This window comes from Oncorhynchus clarkii, chromosome 6 (assembly GCF_045791955.1).
Source record: "Oncorhynchus clarkii lewisi isolate Uvic-CL-2024 chromosome 6, UVic_Ocla_1.0, whole genome shotgun sequence".
NCBI lineage: Eukaryota > Metazoa > Chordata > Actinopteri > Salmoniformes > Salmonidae > Oncorhynchus > Oncorhynchus clarkii.
The window spans coordinates 54,169,348-54,183,081 of NC_092152.1; the positions used below are offsets into that span (position 1 = coordinate 54,169,348).

The window sequence follows — 13,734 nt, forward strand, 5'->3', positions numbered from 1 at the left end:
GTATTCTCTTTTTTTATTTGTATACTACAATTTGTTTCTATTTGTCTTTTTACTTATTTTTGTATATATTTTTATATTTATATAGTTTTTAATGTTATGATTATTTATTTGTGTTCCGAATGTCTGATTAAAAAATTTGTTAGTGCAGAATGGTGCTTTTTTTTTGGGTGGGGGGAGCTGAAGGGGGGGTTCGCCCAGGGAGCCATACAAGCTAGAACCGCCACTGGATAGGATCGAAAGAAAGGGAGCACTGCTCTAGGATCAGCTTTCACCATTCAAATCGTACCTTTAACATTATAATTATTTCACAATACTGACAACGGATCAGCTACTAGAGAGATATCACCACCTACGACTGCAAATATTGGTGCGGCTTATTCAAATGCTTAGCCTATAAAAATGCACAAAATCACCGATTTGGCACATCATTGAGCGCACATGTTAGACTACTAGTGATTAAATGGATTTAGACGCATTAGACAGTAGCCTACAAGTAGCAAAATATAATTAAATCAATTGAACATTAAATGTATTTTAATATGACTGAAATAAGCCTATAGCCTGCCGATTTGATTTTTTTTTATGTGGTAATTTAGATTTTCATTTGAAGCATATTGTTATGCATCACTTGTTTGTATCAATTGCAACAACATTGGAAACTTTGTATTTGTAGTCAACTTTTGTCTCACGTTATCGGTCGTCACAAAGACGGATAAACCATGTGATTCTATGGTTAGCGGAGATCATCAGTGTATAAAGTAAAGCGGGAGGGCAAAACGCATCTTAACGTCACTCTTAGCTTTTCTACGAGTGGTCTGCCTGAGGCAGGCGTTTAGATTACGATTATTTTCAAGTGCAACATTAATAACGATGGTTTTGGGAAACAGCTCAGAGATTTAACGATGTTCCTACGAAGATTCTAACGATGAATTTAGCCAACCAGGACCAAGTTTTCCAAGCATCATAAGGCTAAGTTCATTTTTACAGCCTTCATAGGAGCATCGTTAAATCTGTGCTATTTCTCAAAACAATTGTTTCTAAAGTTTATTTTACCGACTGCCTCAGCCCACTCGTAGAACAGATAAAACGTTGTTGGATGCTTTTTTTTGCCCTTCGGTGTCACTTTGGGATGCTGGCCCATGTGACGCCGATGCTTCCCACTTCCAAGTTTGCTGGATGACCTTTGGGTGGTGAATCGTTCTTGATACACATGGGAAACTGTTGCATGTGGGGGAAAAACCTAGCAGCGTTTGCAGTTCTTGACACACTCAAACTGGTGCGCCTGGCTAGTTAAATAAAGGTTACATTTATATAATTAAATGTAAAGCGCTTTCCACACCTGGTTTGTTCAACATTTTCCCATTTTTCTTTCAATTATTTAAACTGTCAAATTGGTTGTTGATAATTGCTATACAACCACTTTAAGGTCTTGCCATAGATTTTCAGCTAGATTTAAGTCAGAACTGCAACTCGGCCACTTGGGAACATTCACTGCCATCTTGGTAAGCAACTCCAGTGTAGATTTGGCCTTCTGTTATAGGTTATTGTCCTGCTGAAAGGGGAATTAATCTCGTTGTCTGGTAGAAAGCTGACTGAACCAGGTTTTCCTCTAGGATTTTGCCTTTGCTTAGCTCCATTCCATTTATTTTTTTATCCTGAACAACTCCATAGTCCTTAACGGTTACAGGCATACCATAACATGATGCAGCCACCACTATGCTTCTAAATATGGAGAGTAATACTCTGTAATGTGTTGTATGCTTGGGGCAAATTTCAATAACGCTTTGTATTCAGGACAAAAAGTGAATTGCTTTGCCACATTTTTTGCAGTTTTACTTTAGTGCCTTGTTGTAAACTTGATGCATGTTCTGTACTTTCGTATTTTATATTTTTTGACAATGTTTACTTCACTACATTCCTAAAGAAAATAATGTACCTTTTACTCCATTTTCCCTGACACCCAAAGGAACTTGTTACATTTTGAATGCTTAGCAGAACAGGAAATGGTCCAATTCATACACCAAATGGTCCAATTCCCTGGTCATCCCTTCTGATCTGGCAGACTCACTAAACACAAATGCTTCATGTGTAAATGATGTCTGAGTGTTAGTGTGTTCCTGGCTTTCCTTAAAAATAAAAAATAAATGACAAGTGTGCCGTCTAGTTTGCTTAATGTAAGGAATTTGAATACTTAAGTATAGTTTAGCAATTACGTTTACTTTTGATACTTAAGCATATTTAAAACCAAATACTTTTACTGAAGTAGTATTTTACTGGGTGACTTTCTATTAAGGTATCTTTACTTTTACTCAAGTATGACAATTGGGTACTTTTTCCACCACTGAATGTTGTTGATCCGTCCTCAGTTTTCGACCACAGCCATTAAACTCTCATTTTTAAAGTCACCATTGGCCTCATGGTGAAATCCCTGAGTGGTTTCCTTCCTCTCCGGCAACAGATTGGGAAGGACGCCTGTGTTTTTGTAGTGACTGGGTGAATTGATACACCATAGAAAGTGTAATAACTTCACCATGCTCAAAGAGATATTCAATGAGTGTGGTTATATGCACACAATTAGATTGTCAGATAATATAATAGTATAAATAATATAATAGTATAAATAAAACGTGTACATGATTTCCCAGAACGATTTCCCTAATATTCCTGTTTACATTGACACATCAGAAATCAGGCTACCTGATGGCAGAAAATCGGCCATCAAAATGAAATACTTACCACATCGAACATGTTCATTTTGGGAAGCATATTTGATTCGGAGTTCGGACCTACACATTTTATTTGCGAAAACTACTTTTAAAACGCATACATTCAGTTGTTCCCGAAGACACTTCAGTCACACTGAAGAGGGAGGCTCGCTTGGCTGGCGCTAGCAGGTGCGCAGATCAAATACACTGCTGGAAAACCAATTAAGGTGTTTACATGTCCTAATAATTTGAAAGATTGCTTGGGTATTTTAATCGCCGTATGCTTGCTTCGATTTTGACCTCACGCCAATTTAAGATCAGCAGAGTAAGGTGTTTATATGAATATTGCATAATCTGCCTACTGCCATGCAGTTTAATATCAAATAATAGTGTGTATGTAAACTTACTCAATGTCTGCTTTTAAGATTTTTACTCCTCTACCAATCGATTCCCTTCTTTGCAAGGCATTGGAAAACCTCCCTGGTCTTCGTGGTTGAATCTTTTCGAAATTCACTGCTCGACTGGGGGACCTTGCATGTGTGGGGTACAGAGATCAGGTAGTCATTAAAAAGTATTGCACACAGTGAGTTTGACTTGTTAAGAAAATCTTTACTAATTTGTAAAAAATATCTAAAAACATAATTCCACTTTGACTTTATGAAGTTGTGTGTGTGTGTGTGTGTAGGCTAGTGACAAAACAGTACATTTAATCAATTTTAAATTCAGGCTGTAACACAAAATGTTGAGGGGTCAAGGGGTGTGAATAATTTCTGAAGGCACTGAAGGTGATCTCTCTAGGAGCTGTTCCTTTGTCAGTATTGTGAAATAATTCCCAATGTTAAGGTAAGATTTGAATGGAGAATGGAGATCTGAGAGCAGTGCTGCATTTTTTTCCTTCTCAATCCTATCAGTATCGACACACTTTGTGAAAGTTCTCCCTACGTGGTGTTTTGGGAAACGCATGTGAACTGTTTGGCCGTTTTATAGGAACGATACATCGTTAAAACAGACTACACGTGATGAAAAAACAGCTTAAGTTCCATCGCTATCAGGAAACCGGTCCCTGGTCAGTATTCACGTGGCTGTAGTAAACCGGTAACTGGTTACCAGGGATGTATTCACTAGGAACCAAGCTGAAGCAAACAAAATTACATAGGGAGGGACCTACCTGAAATTGGCTAATAGTTGCAAAACGTTTTTTCTGTTTGGAGTAAATGGTGTCTGACTAATGAATACAAGCCAGTATTGGCTGTGAATGTGGTTATCACTCATGCAGGAATGTTGTCCATCTCTTTCTCATTTCTCCTGTTTCACCATGAACTCTGAAGGCTGTTCCCACCACCCGCTGTGTAAACAGATGCACACACAAATGCTCTCTTTCTCCTATCTCCAATCACTCTCAAATACCTTACTGTCTTTCTTTTTTTCTCTTTCAGACACTTTACTGCTGAACTTTCAATGAACTTTATTGGCATGACAAGTTATCTTATATTGCCAAAGAAGAACCTATTAAATCAATAATGGCAATGAAATTATAACAAAGGGAATATTGACCACAAGCTATCGCCCTTGTCTCTCTCTCACGCTGTGTATGTAATCCCGTATGACGCTTGCAACACCGGGGTTGTGGGTTCGATTCCCACCGGGGATCAGTATGAAAAATGTATGCACTCACTAGTGTAAGTCCCTTTGGATAAGAGCGTCTGCTAAGTGACAAAAATAGAAAGATATATTTACATTTCACGCTGTCTCTTTCTCTCTCTCTCTCTCTCTCTCTCGCTCTTTTCTCTCTCTATCTCATTCTGTCTCTCTCTAGCCGGTCCAGAGACCCAGTGCTCTGCTCAGCCCTGCGGTCATGTTCGGAACAAGAAAGACCTGGGACCTTGGCCACGCCCCCTGTCTGCAGGAGCTTTGGAAGAAAGACGTCTCATTGGATGGTAAGTGGATTCTGTAGGCCCACCCCATTGGGCAGCAAGGAAGTCCCTCTGTGACACAGGGGTGGGACTAAACCAGTGTGGCTGCATTTTTGGGATGACAAAGAGAGGGAGGGAGGGAATGGGAGAGGTGTGTGCTGCCTGTCTGACAGGACTCTTACTAAGAGGAGAGGAGTGTGTGACAGATTCCCATGAGCTTTGCCTCTCAGTGAAACTGGGAGGAACAGGAAATACTGGAGAAGAGAAGGAATTATTGTATCTGACTGGAGAGGGGAAAGGAGGAGTGTATGCCAGCTATCTGAGAAAGCGGTGAGGAGTGAGTGAGTGTGTGCCAGGCTTCTCTCTCTTTCTCTACCTCTCTCAGCTGAAGGAGTGCGTCTAGCAGGTACAGATCTTAAAGCTGATCCCCTTACAGCCACAGTTCAGGGGCCAGGAGTGCAAACACTGGACCTATTGTATGTGTCCATGTGTGTGTCCAGCGGTCTGTGGGTGTGCGTTTCTCTGCGTTAATGCTCTTGCAGGACTGCTCAAGGTGACGATGGAGCCGCAGAACTGTGACTGTGCTAGTGCAGAAAAGAAAGCAAGAGAGTGACTGAGAAAGAAAGAGGCAGAGAGAAGGGGACGATGTTGCTAGCGGAGGGCAGAAGGTAGAGAATGAGAGGATGGTAGCGTTAACGTGTCCCGTTGTATAATACTTAACAATGTGTGTCCTAATGGTGTGTGTGAGGTTGTGTGTATGTATCGTATGTTTGTCTGTACGTGTGTGACTCCGATGTTGGGACGTAATCTGCTGTGTCATCAGTTACCGAACGCATGCTGTTTTTTTCCCAGCCTTACAGAGGTACGAGTAAACATGTGTGTTAAACTGATTTGCGCAGCGTGTACACACAATGTATTTGTGGACTGTGTGGGGGATACTTTAAGCACTACTTCGCTGAATAAGTGTATTTTTCTTGGTGTGTGTTTGCCTTAGTCTGTGATCCATTGTATGTATAAGGCGCTTTGTTGAGTTAAATTGCTCTTACGTGTGTATTTGGAAATAAACGTCTGTGTTTGAGTGTGTGTGTGTCAATACAGGTTCATATTGTAGGGTTGATTGTGTGTAGAATAGACCCAGTGCGGTAGTACAGTGATTGTCCTCAGGTTGATAAGACTGGGCCCCCATACGCGCACACACACACACACACACACACACACACACACACACACACACACACAAGCATACACACAGGTGAACAGGCCTGTATGGAGTTAATGTATCACCTGCTGGGGCCTGTGTTATCACACTGCTTATCTAGCTGTGCTCGTTTCCATGGTACTGTCTTTTGCGAACCTTGGAAGGTCGGGGAGGGAAAATAGGGGAGAGAGGCCTAGAATCGCTCTTGGCTGAGGGGAGGGGAGGGGAGAGGAGATAATGGTTAGTGAGAGGGAGGGGGGGAGAAAGGTAAGTGGGGAGAAGAGCGGGCCATAGAAAATTACCTCTCACGTGTATAAATGGAGGTAGAGCGAGGGAATGAGAGATTGGGATAAGATGGAAAAGGGTAGAGGGACAAAGATGTATAGAGACTATTTTCTGACTCAAGTGAATACAGGATCAGCTCTGCCACAGTGGATGAGAACATAATCAACCCATTAGGCTCAGGCTTGTTTGTTGCTTGTTTGTGTACTGTGTTTAACTGTGAGTCTACGTTTGTGTTTCCAAACTTTGTTTGTCCCTCCCGTGTGTCCGTAGCGAGCTCTGTGGACTTTTTGATGAGTGATGGTGAGGAGGACTGCTCCTTCCTGTCTCTACCCGCAGCCGCTTTCCCACAACACACCGCTCTGACCACTACTGACCAATTAGAAACCAGCCAGCACAACCACGACCAACAGCTACTCATACAGGTGAGATGGCGCGCACACACACACACTAACTAGGTCAATGTGGCTAGCATATCGTTCATTTTAGTGGGTCTTTTCCCAACATGGCACTTGTTTGTCCTGGTTTCACTGGCTAAACTGGTGGGGGGGGTTCAGGTCAGTAAGAGCCCTGGGGAGTGAGACTCCGTCGATTTATCGATCAGGTTTTAATGGGCTTCTAACACACACCAGCCTAGCCTAATACACACACACAGCCTAGCTGTCGTTATCCTGTTACTCTGTATGTACTCTGCAGAACAGAGAATCCTGTGTCTGCATAGTATCCCTCTTGTAGTTTCATTTCATGTGTGTTTGGGATTGTGTTACTTTGTCTGCCTTTGGAAAAACACAGGGTAGAGCACACACTGTTACAACAACACACCTGTTGTCTGTTCTACATAGTATATTTCCATCAGAACGTTCCATAATGTTGTGCCCCAATGAACACAGCACAGAGGGGTCTACTACAAAGCAGGATCAATGAGTTAGCCAGCTAACTTGGATAAACAAACATAAATAAGTACTGATTTTCTGGTTCATTAGGAAAGATAAACTAATATGTACTTCAAGCTTATTTTTCTGTACGATAAAAAGTTAACTAAGAATATTTAGCCAAGTTAGCTGGCTAAGTCATTGATCTTGCTTTGTAGTAGATCCCTCGGGTGTGGGTATGCTGCACTGTTCTACCCAACACCTCATGACAAGCATCCTAATCTGCCCCTATGACAGTTGACAGCCCCAGTGCTGAGTCATAAAGCTCACATCAGCACCTCATAAAATGACATTGGCGCCTCATAGCGACAGGTCTTGCAGATTAAAGATGACTGTGCTGTCCGTTGCCTTTTGACGCGTGGCTTTTAACTGGACACGCGCTGAACTTACGCAAAAAGCTGTCTGTCTCTTCAACAAATCATTGCATTTCCTCCATATTCCATTCATCATTGTGCTGTTTCTCCTTCACCTCATCGGCCATTTCGCTTTTGTCTTCCTCCACTCCTCTACACCTTTCATTGTTGTACATCTTCCCATTCCTCTCTCCTCTCCCACATCCCACTTTCATCCACAGAAGGTCACCTGGTCCTGTTCCTGGACATCTGCCTATGTAATGTCCTCATTCGCTCTCTCTACAGTCTCTAGTTCTGTCTAGATCTCTCGCTCTCTGTCGCTCTTTCTGTCTCTGCGTGTCTCTGTTAGAGGTCGACCGATTATGATTTTTCAACGGCGATACCGATTATTGGAGGACAAAAAAAAGCCGATACCGATTTAATTGGCCGATTTTAAAATAAAATGTAAAAGAAAAAAAATATATATATATGAGAGAGAGAATACATAAATAAAATTCATTTAGTCTCAAATAACATGAATTTTGAAAACAAAAACTGTAATTTCTATATGCAGGAAATCCTATTTTAATAATGGGCATGGTAAGAATTGACTACCAAAAAGTGCGAGTCATAATTCCTATGACCCCTTCTAGCAAAATCTGAAAAGCGGTTCCTTCATTCATTTATTCCATAGGATATTTTTAGATTCACTTAAAATAAGGTCTGTGTTTCGTGTAGGCTTACACCACCTTGCCAATTTTATTACTGTGTAGATATGCATAGGACAAGGTAACTCTGATCAATATAAGCAAAGATCATTTTTTTTGTAGAGTGGATTTATGAAAATATTACCTTATCCTAGTGAGATTTACACAGGTATCAAAACGCCCAGGCGGTTTAAGCACGAAACACAGACCTTATTTAAAGTAGATCAAGACATTCTCTATGGAAGACATGAACAGTAAAATAACGAAGGAACCCCTTTCAAGTTCAGCCGCAAGTTATTACAGGAATTATAACGTGTCGACTATTTCTCTCTAAACCATATACCTTTGACTATTACGAGCCTGCTGCTGTCTACCACCCCTCAGTCAGACTGCTCTATCAAATATCAAATCATAGACTTAACTATAATAAACACACAGAAATACGAGCCTTGGGTCAAATCCGGAAACTATCACCTCGAAAACAAAACGTTTATTCCGTTCTGTATTTTATCTAAACGGGTGGCATCCATGAGTCTAAATATTCCTGTTATATTGCACAACCTTCAATGTTATGTCATAATTACGTAACATTCTGGGAAATTAGTTTGCAAAGAGCCAGGTGGCCCAAACTCTTACCCTGACTGTGCGTGCAATGAACGCAAGAGGTGACACAATTTCACCTGGTTGATATTGCCTGCTAACCTGGATTTCTTTTAGCTAAATATGCAGGTTTAAAAATATATACTTGTGTTTGGATTTTAAGAAAGGCATTGATGTTTATGGTTAAGTACACATTGGTGCAATGATAGTCATTGATAGTTTTATTTATATAATAAGTTTAATGCTAGCTAGCAATTTACCTTGGCTTACTGCATTCGCGTAACAGGCAGGCTCCTCGTGGAGTGCAATGTGATCAGGTGGTTAGAGCTTTGGACTAGTTAACTGAAAGGTTGCAAAATTGGGCCCCGAGCTGACAAGGTAAAAATCTGTCGTTCTGTCCCTGAACGAGGCAGAACGTTCCTAGGCTGTCATTGAAAATAAGAATGTGTTTTAACTGACTTGCCTAGTTAAATAAAGGTTTAACAAAACAAAATCGGCAAAATCGGTGCCCAAAAATACCGATTTCCGATTGTTATGAAAACTTGAAATCGGCCCTAATTGGTCGACCTCTAGTCTCTGTATGTAGTAGTTTCTTAAGTCTGATTTGTATGGCTGTAGGTGGTAGAATAGCAGTTTAATCTCTGCATCCGAGTCTAGTTGTATAGACCAGTGGTTTTCAAACCTCTTCTCTGGGACCCCATGCAGTTCCGTGTATTTGATCTATTCCAGAACTAGTACACCTGATTGTAATCTTCAATTAATCATCAAACCCTTGATTAGGTGAATTACACCGGTCATTTTATTAGGTACACCCATCTAGTACCGTGTCGGACCAACCTTTGCCTCCAGAACAGCCTGAATTCTTCAGGGCATGGATTCTACAAGGTGTCAAATGTTCTACAGGGATGGCATCACACAGCTGCTGCAGATTGGACAGAGGTACAGTCATGCTGTGAACGTCCCGTGCCAGCTCATCCCAAAGATACCATATTGGGTTTGGTCAGCAACAATGTTCAAATTGTGGCGTTCAATTGTTGCACAATTGGTATCAAGGGACCTAATGTGTGCCAGGAAGACATTCACCACACCAGTACACCGCTGCCACCAGGCAGGATGGGTCCATGGACTCGTGCTGCCTACGCCAAATCTTGAATCTGCCATCAGCATGACACAACAGGAACTGGGATTCGTTGGACCAGGCGCTGTTTTTCCGCTACTCAATTGTCCAGTGTTGGTGATCACATGCCCACTGGAGCCGGTTCTTGTTTTTAGTGGATAGTCGTGGAACCCGGTGTGGTCGTCTGCTGCAATAGCCCATCCGTGACAAGGATTGACGAGTTGTGTGTTCCCGAGATGCCGTTCTGCACACCACAGTTGTACTGCACAGTTATTTGTCTGTTTGTGGGCCCGTCTGTTAGCTTGCACGATTCTTGCCATTGTCCTCCGACTTCTCTCATCAAGGAGCTGTTTTCGCCCACATGACTGTCGCTGACTGGATGTTTTTCGACTGCCGTTTTTTCTGAGATACTGGATCCGGCGAGCCTGGGACCGATAATCATACCACACTCCAAGTCGCTTAGGTCACTCGTTTTTCCCATTCTAATGTTCAATCGAGCAGTAACTGGATGCCTGTCTTGCTGCTTTATATAGCAAGTCACAGCCACGTGACTCACTGTCTGTAGGAGCGATCCATTTTTGTAAACTGGGTGGTGTACTTAATAAACTGGCAGGTGAGTGCAGTTCAGGGCTATAAAAAAAAAAGTGAAATATCTTGGGGTCCCAGAGGAGATGTTTGAACCACTGGTGTAGGGGTATATCCATTTGAATTCAATCACTATTTGACAGCACCCTTTTTGATTTGGTTGAAATCTACTGTTGTAGAAGTGCTCAGAAAGGGACTTTTTGGACCTGACATTCAAGAGATAAAGGTGCTCATAGTTGACCTATTTTGCATATTCCACCATACCATGAGACATCCATGTCTTCATCACTGGAAAATAAGATAACCGGTTGAGATTTATATAATTTATAAGCTTGCAAACAGGGTTGTCAAACTTAACATTTCTGGGGGAAAAAAATATTTTTTTGTTTTTGATACAAATTGTAATTTCTTAACTTTTTCAAGTCAATGATCTAAAAACGCAAAAAACTCAGATTTTTGTTGTAGTTTAGAGCCCATTTCCATACTCTAAGCTTTTTGTGTTGTGCCCGCCATCAGTTGAGACACTCTTGAATAAGTTTACCCGTTTTTTGAAAAAGGTTTTTTGAAAAAGGTTTAAAATATAAAATGTTTTAAATGTATATATTTTCAAGAAATAATAATAATAGTTTGACAACACTGTTAATAAGCTTTTAAATTATAGAAAACATGGATGTCTCATGGTATGGTGGGGTATGCAAAATTGGTCAACATAGAGCACCTTTATCTCCTGAATGTTTTGGCATTCAGGTCCAAAAAGTCCCTTTTTGACCTCTTCTTCCATGGGCAAACATGTCTAATAAATGTTGCTTAAATCAAAATGGATGCAGTCAAAAAGTGATTGAATTCCAATGTATTTTACAGATACATATAGACTGACTGGATGGCTCAGTTTTGATCAGACCTGTGAACGTGGATGTAGTTCTAAACTGACCAATCCTCCTTGTCACATTTCCAAGGGAACAAGGATGTCGTCATTAACGACCTGCCTAGCTTCTAACCTGTAACCTTTGCCGTGTGCATGTGTCTAGACACTGCAGGAGAAAGTGTGCGAGTTCCAGGCGCGTCTGCGACGCGAGGAAGCTTCCCGGTGTCTGCAGCTGCAGAGACTGCAGCAGAGTCACGAACAGAGTCCGCAGGAGAAGACTAACGTCATACACACTCTACAAGAGGAGCTGCACACAGCCCTGCCCAACGGTGAGAGAGGAACGGGGAGATGGATGGATGGAGGGAGGAAGAAAGAGGGAGGGAGAACCGTAGTAGAGTATTTAGGAAGGAGAACTGCAGATGTAAAAACAGGACTGTGAGTCGTGACTGATACGGCAGTAATTACTGTGAAGTGAATGACTCCGAATGGGTTGTGTCTTGTCAGGACGGTGTTCACAATGCTGACACAAACCAGCCTGTCAGCAAGAAGAGAGCTGTGTGTCACGGCTGTGACCGACTGTCAACACGCATTATCCAATACTGTGGGGCTGGATGGTGTGTGTGTCTGTTTTTAAATTCTGTGGGTGCGTGTATATAATGTGTTATCACTGTCTGTGTGTGTGTTGCAGGTGTTCGGGCAGTGCAGAGGCTGGGTGAGCCACAGGAGCATCAGCAGCACAGCAACCGTCTCATTCAGGAAGGAGAGCAGCTCATCGTAGCGCTGCGCACACAGGTGGGGGAGCTGGAGGAGAAGCTACTAGACCAGAACCAGGAGGTGGAGAGACTGCGCTCGGAGCTGGTGAGTAGAATAGAGAGAGGGAAATGGGAGGAGAAAGACTGGTGAGGAGGAAACTAAAGGGAGAATGAGGGCAGATCCCAGCTGGCCTACATTCTTGGGAAGCTTGGGAAAGACAAGCTCAAGGTAACTGGCACCTTTACTTTCAGGTGTAAGATTGCACGGTGACACACTTCTGCTTCACAGGCATTCTAAGGTGTTGCATGTGAGTGAGTGTGTGTAAGAGGGGGAGGTGAGGGAGAGGGGGCAATTGCAATGTTATGTATGTGAATGTGTTCTTTTGTTTCACTGTCTCCTAATGTTTGTGTCCGGGGGGGCAGATAATGAACAATAGTCAGAGGGAAAAGTGCTTGTGCATTGCTGTTTGAATGTGTGTTAATTCCTTCCTGTGTATATTGATATCCTTCTGTGGTGCCTTTGTGAGTGTGATACTGACATGTGCCTGTTCCTTCTGTCCTGTAGGGGGCGACCGACCTGGAGAAGCACCTGGAGCTGCTGGTGGTCGAGAACGAGCGGCTGAAGCAGGAGCTGAAGGCATGCAAGACCTCACTGCTCCAGGAGGCTCCTCCACCGGCCTGCACAACCACTGACTGCCCCCACAGCCAGGTATGGGTGTGGCATGGGCAAATCAAGTGAGGGTAGAGGCTGTGTAAAACATGTTTTTTATGTGTCTATTATAGCTCTGTGTGTGTAGGATACGGAAGCCCTGTATCTTGTTAGAAGAGCGAGAAGAGGCTGTGTTATAAGCATGTGTGGTGGATTATGTGTTATATAGGATGCGGAGGCCCTGCGTGAAGCGGTGTCTCGCTGGGAGAGCCAGGCCAGACCGAGGCAGAAGAGGCTGGCTGAATTGGAGCAGCAGGTCCTGGAGAAGGCCAGCAGGGTGGAGACGCTCAGCCGACAGCTGGAGGAGTCCAAGCGCCATGCGGGGGAGATGCAGAGGCAACTGGAGGAGTCTAAGTGTCAGCAGGGGGAGGTGGAGCAGCAGCTGAGTGTGCGGCTCAGAGATTGTGAGGAGGAGCTGGCCAGACAGGCCACCCGGCCCCATCAGGTCAAGGTGAGGAATCGGAAAAAACCCATTTCAAAAACAACCCCTTGCTAGCTCCTATGTTACTTAATGGTCCCTCATAGATCTGAAATGATAGGATGGGTACGTTATATGTTGGTAGCTTACCACCTATCCAATGTTTTTGAGTTATGTGAATGACTGGGATGTTACGAGAGCATTTGCTGCTGAATTGTGTTCCCTGAGGATCTTACGATATCAATCTCGCTCTCCTGCTCCCGACCTTTCTCTCTCTCTTCTCCTACCCTATCTATCTCGCTCTCTCTCTTCTCTCTCCGTCCAGTATGTGACTGAGATAGTGGAGGTGGAGTCGACAGAGTCTCAGCAGGCCGTAGCCGAGGCCCAGGCCAAGAGCGTCGCCCTGCAGGAGCAGCTATCACTGCAGAGACAGCTGCTCCGAGAGCTGGAGACACAGTTGCACGATTCCCAGAGGACCAGCACCCAGCTCCGAGCTCAGGTACACACATAAGGAGATGCACATGTATACAGACGCGCACACACACAACCATCTAACAACACACACATACTACTGTCACACACGCATAACCCTCTGTGCCCCTTCCTAATCCCATTGGCT

The 13,734-nt window shown here is 43.1% G+C and overlaps 1 protein-coding gene across 18 annotated transcripts in view; it reads left to right on the forward strand.

Moving 5' to 3' along the window:
- Positions 1 to 13,734, forward strand: part of LOC139411288 (kinesin-like protein KIFC3) — a 67,467-nt gene that overhangs the window by 42,669 nt on the left and 11,064 nt on the right. For 8 of the 18 annotated variants that reach the window (XM_071157391.1, XM_071157384.1, XM_071157387.1 and 5 more), the window contains exons 2-9: positions 4,522 to 4,642; positions 6,372 to 6,523; positions 7,605 to 7,640; positions 11,400 to 11,565; positions 11,925 to 12,094; positions 12,554 to 12,697; positions 12,867 to 13,148; positions 13,441 to 13,614. In XM_071157391.1, the coding sequence (XP_071013492.1) occupies positions 4,561 to 4,642; positions 6,372 to 6,523; positions 7,605 to 7,640; positions 11,400 to 11,565; positions 11,925 to 12,094; positions 12,554 to 12,697; positions 12,867 to 13,148; positions 13,441 to 13,614 (1,206 nt within the window). In that variant the 5' untranslated portion in view covers positions 4,522 to 4,560. Of the gene's footprint in view, positions 1 to 4,521; positions 4,643 to 4,822; positions 5,025 to 5,060; positions 5,287 to 6,371; positions 6,524 to 7,604; positions 7,641 to 11,399; positions 11,566 to 11,924; positions 12,095 to 12,553; positions 12,698 to 12,866; positions 13,149 to 13,440; positions 13,615 to 13,734 lie in introns of those variants that run through there. The other 10 variants (XM_071157397.1, XM_071157398.1, XM_071157399.1 and 7 more) reach the window with 6 other exon arrangements.